Genomic DNA, 14,018 nt, shown 5'->3' with positions numbered 1-14,018 from the left:
AAATTCTCCGATTAAGACCCCCCAGATCCACGCTTTTTCCGTAATTAAAATGAAATGCCACTATATAGATCAGTATCAGTTAACCACAATATTTGATTGATATATTTACAATTTTAAAACAATTTGGAAGTGCCTCAGCCACTATAATAAAATAAATTTCTAAATACGTTTTGGCATTTGATTTTGGATTTTTTCATCATGGAAAAAGTCAGAGCTCCCCTTCCCCCTTCGCTCACCAGGATGCGGGTCTAGCTGTGGCTGTCCCCTCCACTGCTTTGTGGCCCTGAGCAGCCCTGATATGCCGGAGCCCTGCCCATGCCATTGCCCCTCACTCCCCGCTCACAGCCTCCTGCTCCCCCAGCCCTGCTGGATGGGGCTCCCAGCTGCCTGGGCTACGAGGCCAGAGACCTGGGTCTGCAGCCCCCTGCCTCGAGCCCTGGCTGCCACCCATGGAGCAGACTGGAGCACAGATCCTGGCTCCCTCTCCCCGGCAGGAGGCGGTGTGTGGAAATGTGAGCTGCCTTCTGTGGCCTGGGGCTCCCCACCCTGGTCCCCTTCCCCCGGGGCCTCTGGGACCCAGCAGGTGGGACCTGGTGTGGCAGGACAGGGCAGAGCGGGGCAGGAAAGCTCAGTGCCGCTACTGGGAGCCCTGCGCTGCCATGGTGAGGCACCCTGTCTGCCCAGCAGGACCGAGGGACATAACTGTGCCACCACCTCTGCTGCTGCTGGGTGGGCAGGGGGCACCTTGCCATGGCAGCGCAGGGCTCGCAGCAGTAGCATTGAGCTTCCCTGCCTTGTTCTGTCCTGTTGTGCCAGGTCCCGCCTGCCAAGCTGCAGAGGCCCCGAGGAGAGGGCAGCAGGGCAGAGAGCCTGAGCCTGCAGTGGGCAGCCTGCTCCTGCCTCGCACACAAATCTGGGGGGGGGGCACGTACCCCCATAACCCCCCCCCCCCGAGTGTGCACAGCAACGGGGAGCCAGCCACCTTTGCTCCCCAGATGAGTCGCCTGTGGCCCTGTCCCACTCCCTGCTAGGACCCTGCGGTTGCACTCCAGCCCCAGCCCCCAAGCCCCACGCACTGCCCACACTGGGCAGCAGCCCCAACCCAGCCCAATTCCCTCTATGGGGGCCGCAATTCCTGTCCCCCTCTCCCACCCCCTCACTGCCAGACTTACCTGCAGGAGTTGCTCTCCAGGCTGCCTGGTGGCCACATGCATGTGCTGTCCTTCCCTGCTGATCGCCCTCCTCCCACTCCCCCCAGGCCCTCACAGGCTGAGACTCTGCCAGCCTGCAAGAGGAAACCCACTGTTTCTCGCATGTTTTTCCTTAAAGGAGAAAATCCAGATTTTTCTCCTTAAAATGAGAAAATCTGGGTTTTACCGCAATTTTCCATGGCAAACAGAAAACCTGGATCCCTGGTGATTGTAAACTGGTTCAAATCTGTAACACAACAGAAGTTCAGTGTACACAAACCACTTTCAAAATGGCCAAAACTGGTATAAGATAAACCTGGATGGATGTAGCATCAGTCTTAGCTGATTTAGGTTAAATCGGTTTATTGAACTTCTATCCCAGATCCCCTCCAGATTCAAGTTAACTCATACTCCCCAGCATCTCAAGATGCTTTGCACCTCCCCTTGCAAAGCCCCCTTCGCTGGGTGGGCAGGCTAGCCTTGGCCCAAGCTGGGAGGTGTGCTCTAGCACCCCCTGGCTTCTGGCTTAGGCCATTGCAAACATGTGGCTGCATTTCTTGAACTAAATGCGAATGCCTGCTCACTTGCTTATCCGTTCAATCTATGCAGCTTAGACTAACCTGCAAAAGATTGAATAAATTCAGCATTGCGCTTTTTGACTGTCTGTACTTACCCCTAGTCTTAAAAAACCATCCTGGGCTGAAGCAAAGTCTTCACAGAGTTCAACAACTCACAGCAAAAGCAACAAACAGAACCAGCAGAAGTGGAATAGAGAAGCCAGTTGTGCTCTGCACATTTTCTTTCAACGACACCCCAAGAAAAATGCTTAGGATTTGTTTGCATTGGCCTGACATTCACAAGCAAAAGGCAAACTCCGGCACTGACGACTGGCCATTTGGCAAGATCTTGCAAAGCACAGATGCTCAGAATTTGCTCCTTTCTGATTCCCCTGTAAGCCTTGAATAACTGTTCAACTGCATCAAGTTTTATTGCAAAGGCATATATGCAAATCCACATATTCGGAGCCGCCTCACGGGTAATATTTTCTGCTCGTCTCTTCATTCAGACCTACCTGAACTATCAGAAGAAACAAAACCTTCTGCATTAGGAAGGTTAATTATTGGAAGCAGGTGCAAGGACATTTTGGTTGCATGAACGTTCACTGTCAGATGGAAGCAAAAGGGTTGATTTCTGCCATCTTAAGTGTCCTTGGCTTTCTTCGCTTCTCTTTTGTAACATTCAGTTCCAGGAAGAGGTTTGCATTCTCACAAAAAAGAAAATCGCTATCACACTCAGTTTGGGCTGCAACCACTTAGGCTGCCACTGAAGACTACAAGTCGACTTCGTGCATACAGGAACGTGAACGAATCCAAGAACCTCCAAACAACCAAGTATGGACAGACTCATCCAAACAGAAAGCGTCACCTGCTGTCCACTGTCATTCAACAACCAATTCCACAACATGGTCAATTTTGTCTGTAGGCCATTGTTTCCTTTTTGTCTCCTGGAATTTCTTGCTAGAGTAAATGATCACCTAGTTCACCCACCCTTAAAGCTAGCCCCCACTGCAGTCAGTAAAGTCATGGAAAGTCTGCTCATCTCCCACCAGCCAGGTTTTGTCCTGCTCTAGCACCTTGCAAACCTCCAACCCCAACAGTTCATATATTACTCTGCAACCACTCCAGGATGGCTCCCAAAAGGCTGTTCTTCTCCCAGCATGTAGTTTTAACAGCAGGGCTGAGGTGACCTGAGCAGAGCTTGGACTGGGAAATAGATGGCACAGCTCAGATCTCATCCTGACAGCGCCCAATGTAGCCGGAGCTGCAGTTGTGGCCGCAGGGTTGGCAAACTGAATGATGTATGAGGGTATTTGGCTTGGACAGAGCCCAGGATAGCCAAACAGAAAGGAGTAGCTTCCATCCTTCCTCAGGGGAAGTGTCTGCTGCAGCAACAGCTCTCAGTAAGGAGCCATTCAACTCCAGCAAAACCCCGCTGCTCCCTGGGACAGCTGCTTCCAGTGCTTCCCTTCTGCTCCCCGCTTGTCTCTTTGGAGCCCTCAGGGACTCACCCTCTCCTTTCAAGGGATTTTTCTAATTTAACGCTTCCCTCTATTCATACCTCCAGTGTTTTTGCTTCTTTCCCTTGGGAACAAGCTGAGACCACAGCACCACCAAGAGCAGTAGAAGTCTTCTGGCAGCAAAGAGCTACTCCCCTTGGCAGGTTTGCCTGTGTTTGGAAGACGAGAGCAGTGATGCAGACTCATGCACTGGAGAACAGATAATGAATGATCTGAATGGAGCGCACAATCAGGCCTTTCTGTTCTTGATTGTGGAAAGGCTTCCTTCCCACAATCCCTCAGGGACCTTGGGGATTTTTCACCCCCTTCTGCAGCATAAGGGACAATTCACCTGCTCAAGCTGGGATCATATGGGCATCTTGGCTAAATCAAGTCCTGCTATGGGGGGCCTCATCCATTGGTAATGCCTTGGCCTCTCCTGTTCACTGCCTGTGGCACTCTAGTCTCTTGAGGACAGAGATCTGTCAGTCTCTAGCTGAAGTCTTGGGCTCTGTGTAGGGGTATCTGGTTGAAACTTTATGCTATAGGAGGATGGATAAGATAACAGAACACAATGGTCTCTTCTAGCCCTAAACTCTACAAAGCATCAGTGTGATTCTGTTAAGTTTTATGTTTGGACGTGACACATTGTCTGTGCAAGCTAGCACTGGCAATTGTGCATTTGTGCCTGTGCTTTCTGTACAGCACAGATACATCCTCTGTTACTATCACATTTCCAGGACCTATCTTGTTGCCTCTCTCCAGGACAAGGAGGCACTTGGGAGTCCAGGGAAACAAACAAGAAAGGCTCTCCTGATGCATTTTATACATATCCTTTTACATCAGGCTTAATCTGTATTTCAGATCAGTTGTGTGTGCGTGTGCCGGTGTGAAGAGAATACCTTCCTACTGATCAGATCTTCTCGCTGACCACTGACAGGAGTCATGCCCATCACCCATAGGGATTGAAATTAAAATTTCACTGCTTCCTTTACACCTGAGGGCTTTGCAGAACCAGCTCAGCTGGGCAGAGGATGCTGAACAATCTTCCTTCTTGTGCATCGTCACTAGACTTGTTTGCTAAATTTCTATCCCAGACACCTATGCCTCAACAGCATTGCTTAGGTATCCATGTGGGCCTGAAAAATCTGTTCTGCATTATGATGTAGGTGGAAACCCATGATGCTAGGTATATCAACTCACTATTCAGGGCACCTTCAATTAATTTAGAAAGGAAATCCAGATTCCACCAAGACACAGGTTTTGGAATAACAACCATTTAGGTGCAATTGTACCACAGTTATCTTTGGAAGAGACCCTGGGGCTCAGATCTCTGTAGAAGCAGTAGAAGGTTAAAAAAAAAAAAATGCATTAAAAATTACCATAAAGAACAAGGGAGGATTGGAGACAAAGCAGAGAAATGAGCATGTTACCTAAAGAGACACTCTGAGGTCCTATCTTGGTAGGACCTTGAGACCTGATCTCTCAGGAAGGCCCAAGCATGTCTTGTATGGCACCACCAGCCAAGTCTCTAGTGGCTCGGACAGTCCTCCAGTCAGACATGTGAAACAGTACAGGCTCCGTTCATGTGCTTCATCTCTGCACACGCCACAACTGCAAACTCTTTAGGCTGCACCCTGGTCATGAACCCCTCTGTTGACACCATTGCACGGAGATGGGCCTGTAAATCGGCTTCACTTCAGGGAATTCCTTAGGTCCCCTGAGCAGATGCAAACCACACAAAGTTCACCTGTCCGCACACGTGCTGTGCACACACACACACACACACACACACACAAGCTCTTTGGGTTTTTTTCTTAGCAAAAAAATAAAAATTTATTGTCCTCTAGAAAATCCATCCTGCCCTTGGAAATTGTGACACAGATCACAGCCCCACATGCAAAATCCACTTTGCCAAGAAAAGAGTCTAAACCAGGTTTTGACAGCCAACACACACATTTACAGAATACAAGAGAGTGAACGACAGCTGGTATCACAGCCTATACATGGAATCAACAACACGTTGTACACACCACTGATTACCATTCTGCCAACTTCTACACAGACTCAGGGGCACGGCTGTCCAGTGCCCCTTCTCCTAGGACTTCCAGGAGAAAGAGTGGTCAAAAAGGGCCACCAGAAATACTGCAGTGAGTATTGTTTAAATGTATACTGTATTTATTTTAACATTGGAAGCTACAGAGTGGGGAATCCCCATAGACATCTTTGATCCACAGTCACTAGTTTGCAGGAATACTTCACTTTTAAAATACTTCTCTTTACACTAGTAACATCTAGTTTCTGTTTGCATCAACTCCGAGGATTATTATAATCCTGGAGGAAAACACTGAATAAGTCTTCCTTCGTGGAGGAGAAAAGGGGGAACAAGAGAACTTGTGGCTAGTGGAACAGCAATGAAATATTGAGTCCATTCAGCATTAAAACTCTTCCTCACACGGTAAGGAATTCTCTTCATTGTCTGAGCTGTGCAAGCCCTTGCTAGTGGCTCAGGTTAAGTAGAGACGTATGGATAGTATAAAAACCTTCTAATATTAGAACCGCGGAGAGCCCTTTTTCAGGGACTTCATATAAAACGTCATACTCCAGATTTGAGGCATTTTCCCAAATCACCTGATTGCTATGCCACATGCCTCTCTGCCACCGGTGGTGTTTGGCTGGGTGCCCATGTGGTCAGGCGATGAGTTAAAGCATGGTCCCTGCTAGGATAAGGTGATGCCAGTTCCAGCCAAGCGGAAATTGGCTAGCACAAGGCTCCTCTCCAAGGAGATTTCCTTGCGTTTCAACACCCACAGACAGATAGTGTATATAATCCCTGTTTCCAGTGGAGAGGCTCTTATTTTTTTCATAATAAAGTACAAGTTTATTGACCTTTAAAGAATACTGTGGTTTCACAACACAATTAATGCTCCCTTCCCCCAAATCACAGCTAGGAAACTGCCAGCCAGCACAATTAGTCATAGAGGTCAACATTTCTAGCAAATCCTTCCAACGCTACAAGACATTTTGGGGAGGAAAACATTAACAATCCAATGAGGACTCTCTGTGGAAGGGTGGGGAGAAGTGGGCATGTTCCCAGGCATGTTCAATCTGTTTAGCAACAGCCAACTGTGCTGCTAACTCAGAAGGGCTGGAAATAGTTCTGAGTCTTTAAGTGTGACTCAGTCCAAAGAAAGGTCTCCTTAGTCTCATTTCATTCATTCTACTATGGACTTTCCTGGTCCAAAATACAGCATGTGACAGTACATTAGAGGGGCTGCGTACATTAGCACCAGAGATATTTCAACAAGCCCCTTTTTACACCACACAAACTGACTGGCAAAATCTTGCTGCCTTAACAGCAGTGCTGACTTCTGCAGGCATCGCCTGCCTGGGCTGAAGTAAAGTCGGCGGCTGCTAGAGTGGGTTGGACATCTTGCCTTTTTTCCTTCACTTTGCTTAATTCTTGCGGGGGAAAAGAACCCAATTCCTAGTGAGAGCAGCCCCTCAAAGCTTTTGCAGCCAAGAAACTATCCAATTCTCTTTTCCACCTGGTGCTTAAAGAAATCATTCACATTTAAGATATTTCTTTTAAAAAAGCAGCAATCAAAAATTCATAGAAACCTAGATTAAAAAGACTGTTTTCTTACAGAACCAGAGGAAGGAGAGAAAAAGCCAGGAAGGAGAGGCCAGAATAGAGTGAATTGGAGGATACAGCCAACCCCGCCTGCTAAATCCTTTAACCTGTTCTGCTGTGACTCGAGTGTGGTAAGGGAGCATCAGGATTTGAGTGCAGCGATGGGGAGCATTCGGATTCCAATTTGGATTCTTTGGTCCTTCAGGATAAGTCTTAAACAGAGAAACCGTGTTTTGCCTGGCAGGCAAAATGTGCTGTTCCCCAAGCTGGAATTTCTCTTGCTCCTCACTGGTTAAGCAATCCGCCAACAGACATGGGGAAAAATTGATCCCCGGCACAACCAGCGAGGTTCTGTATTGTTAATGGAATTACCAAGTCTTACTGGGACAGGCATGAAGCTGCAGCTCAGTGGGAAAACTTCACCTTGATGAAAGAGGGGAACACACTTGTAAAGTCCCCTGTGGGAATCGGCTGGAATCGTGTAGCCAGATACTGGACCGTTCAGAACAAATCGATTTGTCCAAAGAACTATACAGGGTCATTTTGGACAATCCCATGGAGAGGAAGGAGAGGGATAAACCTCAATGGTAACAAAATTAAATGTTACAAACCAGTTTCCATCTTTAGTCAAATTGGCTGATGGGATTCAGCTCTTCTAATTTATAGACCTGATTGGAGAATTTATTTCCTATTATTTTTAAATTAGTTACAAAAAGTGTTTAGTAAATGTTAGTTTCATTGGGTTTTTCCTCTCCCTCCCCCCTACCCTTTTTGTGTGCTTTTAAAAAAGAATTCTCACATATTTTAACAAAAGATCTTTCCTTAAGATCAGACGGAGGCAGGTTCACCGGCCTTACAGACCAGCACCTGCCCCATGGCACAGACATTCTAAGGCTATAACCAAACAACATAGCCACAATAATCACTCAACAGTGTGTCTCCATACAAAAAAAAATTTAAAAAATTATGCTAGTTACAATAAAATACACAAGGAAAAAAAAAAAAAAAAAGCATTTTTACCAAAAAACAAAACAAAAAACACCCCCAAAACAAAGTTAATGGGGGGAAAAAATAAAAGAGAACTACACAGAGCTGCACTTAAGAGATCATTTGGGAATGCATATTAACCCCTTCCATGCAAAGGAAAGATGGAATCATGGAAGCAAATCTCATTGTTTCCTTACATTAAATATGAAGCGCTTTGAAAATCTGGTAACAGTTCACTTGTTCCTACTAACAACAAAAGGCTGTTGGGGTTTCCAGTGCTTTTCCAGGTTGGGCAAGGGCAGGTCAATTATCCCAAAATCAACCAGAGCCAAATTAGTAGCCAGGAATACCTGATGCAATTAGGAAGTCTAATCCTGCAGTTCTTATACAGATAAAACATCAAGAGACAGGTCCTTTCTGATGCTTTTTCATAGGTGTCTATAAGACCTAGAGGTTGCCTGTGAGGGGTGCACTAGTAATGTTTAAAACAGACTACAATGCTTGTGCCAAGATTGCAGGATTGGGCCATAAGTGAAAAATGAAAGTGCAATTTGGACCTCCGATACACAATTCTCTTGGACTTCTCGGTGAGCTGTGAATCCGCACTAAGGGCAGAATCCATACCACCAAGGTTGGGCAGTTTGCAAGACAGTGGCCCATTATCTGTCCAGCCCAAACACAGGGAGTACCCTTGAACAGCTGAGAGAGCCCCACCACTGAACAGATGCTTGGCCACTCAACTGGGAACCCAGCAGGTTAGGGTCATCCACCTAAAAAAGAGAGTCAAGTTACATTTAGAAAGTGGTAATAGAAAGGCTCAGGGTCCTGGCCAGGGGCATTTTTTGTTATATTAAAAGAAAACTATGCACCAGGCAATTTGGTGCTGGTAAAGAGCTAATCTGGATGTTCCTGGCTCTCCCCTACCCTGCTAAGCTAAGATGATTGAAGGGAGCAAATTCAGTGGACAAGAGAATCCTTAGGATAAAGTCCCTGAGTTTCCCTGCTGACAGTGCTGGGAGGTACAGGCCCAGAGTACTCACAGCAGGGCAGGTCCCCTGGAAGGATCCAGACATGGCCTGTGGAAAGGCCATGTACAGATGATCCTGGAGCAGGCAGAGGGAGAGAGAGAGACACTAGAATATTTCCCTTGCACGAAAGAAAAGGAATGTCTTGGAAATGGAAGTGCATTCATGGAACCTGAGCTCCTACTTCCCCTTCAGATCTGACTGAAACCAGAGACTGAGTTTGGTAGCCATATACCTACTCTGTCAGACCCCCCCAAATCAAACTGCCACTTACCACCACCAAGTCACCAGGAAGATTTGTACAGACCAGCTGGTGGTTCTGGGTTTTTTTACCTTGCATTTGGGATTCCTTTCTAAACTTCCATTTTGTCCCAACCCAGGACTGTGCAAGGAACCTGTAGAATGCCCTGCCACAGGGCACTAGTGGGCTATCTAGCTTAAGCAAGTTTCAAATCAGGATTATACATGTGTATAAATGAGAACAGCCTCTGCAGCTACACTACATAGGTTTAAAAGCATTAACAAGCACCATGTTTCAGGGTGTAACGTGGTCAGCAGCTAAGGTCAGGAGGAAATTTCCTTACAATAAAAAAGCATCAAAGGGAAGGAATTTAAACTGTCTGAGGCTTCTGGGACTGGCCACTCTTAAAGCCTGGAATAGATGGACTGCCATAGAAATTCTTTTGTTGCCACTGGCATAACGCAGCATGACTAACCTGAAAGCTAAATGCACCCGGAGTATCGTGCTACCCTTGAGGCAGTGATGCAGAAAACATCAGGCTGGCTTGAGAAGGATCATTCATTACTTCGCCTTACTGTTGCCAAGCTGAGATTCTCTCACATCACATGGAATCTCTCCCAAATGCACCTGCAGTGATTATGAACTAATTGCCCCTGGCTAAGAAAAAAGCCTTAAGATCCGATCAGAAGCTGGGAGCCGTTTCTAGAAAGCCAACACAAGGAAATGCTGGAGGGAAATGATGCGTGAATCTATCTCCCTTCCATAGACTAGCCTTTGCCTACGTGAGGGGCAGTATTTCTGAGCACACTGTAACCCAGTAGGTATGCCGGCCATTAGATCACTGAGCTGGGCTGGGCCTAACTTGCTCTAAATTCAGTATTTTTTTCTTTTTCTTGTTTTTATACAAATATACAAATTGTGTAAAAAACTTTTAAAAAGTGAACTTTGCTGTTTGAAAGGGACAGACAAAGCTCCTGCACATTCAGAGATCGGTAAGCAATCTGAGCAAGCATGGCTCTAAACTGGCGGAGACCCCACAAGGCTTCCTACCCATGGGGACGTCCTTAACAAGCTGGGTTATAAAAAGAGCGGGAGGTTGAAGACATGATCAAACCATTTGAATTCACCTGAGTCCTGCCTAGAAATCCAATCATCACTCTGGAAAGCACCTGGAAGCCCAATATTGCCTGTTCCAAATCATTCTGGAAAGAGTCAAAAAATTTGTTATGAACAAGTAGAAAAGAGAGGGGGGGAAAAAAACCAAACAAACCACAGACTCTTTGCTAATGGCCCTTTGATCTGTATTAAAAACAGCTCTCAAAGTTCCTAAAGAGTTAGAATCAGTGGGGCATGGGTGAAAGGCAGTTTAGATGGGGGATGTAAAATATTAAAAAGTGCTCTGCAACTAATTTTTGTTTTATGTATATATATTCATATATATATATATAATATATATATATATCAATTTAAAAAGTTCTATGTGATATGATAAACCAAGTGTCCTTGAAGGGTCACGACTGGAGAGAATGTGGCCTGTTGGGGTGGCATATAGGGCATTCCCCCTCCTCAGCACACGTCTCACAAAGCACGGCATGTTGGCACTGTAACACCACCCGGTTCTCTTCCTGACACTTAAGGCATTTCACCGATTGCATCTGAAATACTGCCTGCAAGAGAGGACAAATCAAAACACATGTCGTTACTGAGAGAGAAGTGGGGTGAGAGATAGACCTTCCTTATGGCACATGAAGGACGAGTTGGGGTTGGGGGGTTTTTACAGCAACTTTTCATCTGCTTTTTGAAGCAGAATTTGAGGTGGTAATGTCCGTTACTTTGGGGATGGGATTGGGACCTGTACTTTTAGGATGATAGGAAAGCAGAGCTGGAAGGGACCCAAGATGATCATGCCTTAGGAGTGCAGGTCCATGCTCAAGGCAGGAGCAATCCTGATTAAACTGTCCTGGTCAAGTGTCTGTCTAACCTGCTCTTGAAAATTTCCAGAGATGGAGAATCCACAACTTCCCCAGGTAGCCTGTTCCAGTGCTTGGCCACCCTCGCAGTCAGAAAATTCTTCCTAATCTTCAACCTAAATTTCCCCTGTCACAGCTTGAGGCCATTGCTCCTAGCCCTATTCTCTACAGACAAAAAACAGTCCATCTCCATCCTCTTAATAATTACTCTTTAGGTATTTTAAGATTGTTATCAAGTTCCCTCATAGTTTTCTCTTCTGAAGACTAAATAACCCTAGTTTTTTCAGCTTTTCTTCAAAACTCATGCTTCCTGGGCCCCTGATCATTTATGCCACTTTCTGCTGGACTCTTTCCAATCTGTTCACCTCTTTCTTGGAGTGTGGGACCAAAACTAGACATAAGGGTCCAGGGGAGGCCTTGCCAGTGCCAAACAGAGTGAAACAATCACTTCACTTGTTTTGCAAGTGACATCCCTGTTAATACTACCCAGTATGCTGTTGGCTTTTTTTTTTTTTTTGCAATAAGAGTAAACTGTTGGCTCATGTTCAGCTTATGGTCTACTGTGGCTTCAACTGCTTGACTAACTCAAAACCATTTACAGCTACAGATAGAAACAAGGGCTTTTTCTAGCTCGGTTATAACTCAGTTTTTTAACATCCATACTGGCTGAACTAAATAGGGCTACATGAGCTGCGGATTTCTGAGTTGGCTTTATCAACAAGGGCCTTGGAGCTCTGTAGGGTGGCTGGAGAGCTAGAGGTAAGTGTAATTTCCCCAAGCCAAAGCCCCTCACACAGACCTTGTCGACTCTCTCCAGGTTGGAGCGCAGCTGTTTCTGGATGGTGTACAGTGTGGAGAGCGAGAGGGTTTCCAGGTCTGAGAACGAACGCAGGAACTGGGGGTCCTGGCCAGCATGGATCCTCTCCAGCTCTTCCTGGAGTTTCTTCACTTGCAGCTCCAGGGCTTCCCTCTGCTCCCGGGCCAGTTCACATTCCATGTTAGCTGTGTTGGCGCGATCATTCGCTTCTTCTGCTTCCTTCTTCCAAGCATCGCAGGCCTGTGAAGGAAGATGGATTGGTAAACCAAGAGAGAAAAATCTGTACAAGCCCTCTGCCAGGATGCAAAAGAGTTCAAGTCAAACCACATATTCCTGTTCATTTGTGATTAGGAACTACCATGTAGTCCCCTTTCCCTTGTACCTTAGCTATGAAATTCCCTGCAGTATAGACAAAGTAAAACCCAGGTTTTAAAAAACTTGCTTCTCATGTTTTTGGTCTTCAGTGAGAGCAGCAGGTGCTCTGCACCTCTGACCATCAGGTCCAAGCCATTTCAAACTGGGGTCCCCAAAATGGAAGCACCAAAACTCAGTGGCCAGCTTTCGAAATGTTGGCCCATGTGATTTTCTGACATTGAGTCAGATGCAGATAAATGAGGAGCATTTAGGAGCCCTAGATTACAGTTGCATACTTCTCCATGAGTAGAATAACATAGCAGAGTCTTTCATGTGGAGAAGACAGAAGCTGGGAAGTCTACAGGAATCTCAGTTGCTGAAACATACCTGTTGTTACAACTTTCCCCACCTCCCCACAGCAGCTCATATTCTCCTTCCCATTGGTAAGTGGGTGTATGGGTGTCTAAGGGACTGTCTTTAAGAGGGTCTGAACTATGTTCACTGCATCACCTGTGATTTCAGCTCTTCTTTTTGGAAAAACCTCCAAGTTTAATGGCTGTTCCCTCTTCCCCTGCAGACTAAACGGTACCTGCTTGGCTTGTTTCCAGGACTCCTCCCACTGCTTTATCGTGCTGTTGGCTTCATCCAGTTCCTGTCGCAGTCTCGCCAGCTCAGCAGCACCTGGACCTGACAGAAACGCAGGTGAGGTACTGGGCGAAAAACTCCCAGAAGCAAAGTGCTCCCATATGCTGCTGTTCATCCCATTTAAACCTGTTTCACGAGGAGATAGAGAGGGTTACGTCACAGGTGTTGGAGGTTTCCCCACTTGCTCCTTGCCCCTGTGAAAAAACAGGGCCTACAGTGTGTGTTTAGGAGGGACAGGATTATCTTAGGAACCAGCTGGATCCTTCAGGGGATAACAATCTATCTGGGACAGAAGAGCCTCATAAGGAAGCTTATTGTGTAGTTTGGAAACCAATCTTTTCTGTCTCCAGGAACTAGGCGTGGAAATGACCCCTGAATGTGGCTCTGCCTACATGGCCAATAAAATCATGGTGTCTTTTTCAATCAAGTTCTATCTTCACCTAATTTAAATCTCTCCCCCTCACATACAGGGGCCTAATGTGGAAAAAAATACACCCTGGACAACCGTCTCTCACTCTTCCCCCCACTCCTCCTACCTTCTTGATTGCAGGTATAGGAACAGAGCAGAGAGTCAGGCAGAGTGTGACGTGTTCTGGAAATCATAGTTCTCTAGACTTGCAGTGGAGTTTGCTGCTGTCAGTGGGGAGAGGGAGAAGGTTTTTTTTGCTGCTGAAGCCCATGTCCGGGGGGGGGGGGGGGGGGGGGGGAGGAGAAGGAAGAGAAATACTGAATTTGGCAGCAAAAAATGGGGTTCAGCTGCCCAGCAGCAGCAAACACCACTGCTGCTCTACAAAACTATGACTCCCAGAACAGCTTGTGCTCTATGACACCTCCTGCTTGAACTGGCTGAGTCCTGGAGCTGGAAAGTGCTGGCAAAGGCTGGAAAGCTAAAACCAGCAGGGGAGGCAGTAGTGGGGTAGACTGCAGTGAGTAGTTGCAGGGTGAGGCACCCTCCCCCAACTCCACTGGTGCCTTGACCTTAGGTGGTACCCAGGGTACATATGCCCTGCTTGTCCACCCTACCTTATGTTATTGCTCACATATTAGACACAGTGCAACCCCTTCAAGGTCAGTTCAGCATGTCATGTTGTAACCTAGT

At 46.6% G+C, this 14,018-nt stretch overlaps 1 protein-coding gene across 5 annotated transcripts in view; it reads right to left on the bottom strand.

The window, feature by feature from the left end:
• Positions 1–5,401: 5,401 nt before the first annotated feature.
• UNK (unk zinc finger) overlaps positions 5,402–14,018 on the bottom strand; it is a 51,809-nt gene continuing 43,192 nt past the window's right edge. For 4 of the 5 annotated variants that reach the window (XM_014601998.3, XM_019494359.2, XM_014601999.3 and 1 more), the window contains 3 exons: positions 12,864–13,045; positions 11,903–12,160; positions 5,402–10,800 (listed from right to left, as the gene is read on the bottom strand). In XM_014601998.3, coding sequence (XP_014457484.1) covers positions 10,645–10,800; positions 11,903–12,160; positions 12,864–13,045 — 596 coding nt within the window. In that variant the 3' untranslated portion in view covers positions 5,402–10,644. The remainder of the gene's footprint in view (positions 10,801–11,902; positions 12,161–12,863; positions 13,046–14,018) is intronic. The other variant, XM_014602000.3, reaches the window with a different exon arrangement.

This window comes from Alligator mississippiensis, chromosome 8 (assembly GCF_030867095.1).
Source record: "Alligator mississippiensis isolate rAllMis1 chromosome 8, rAllMis1, whole genome shotgun sequence".
Taxonomy (NCBI): domain Eukaryota; kingdom Metazoa; phylum Chordata; order Crocodylia; family Alligatoridae; genus Alligator; species Alligator mississippiensis.
This window is presented reverse-complemented; position numbering and strand designations above follow the sequence as displayed.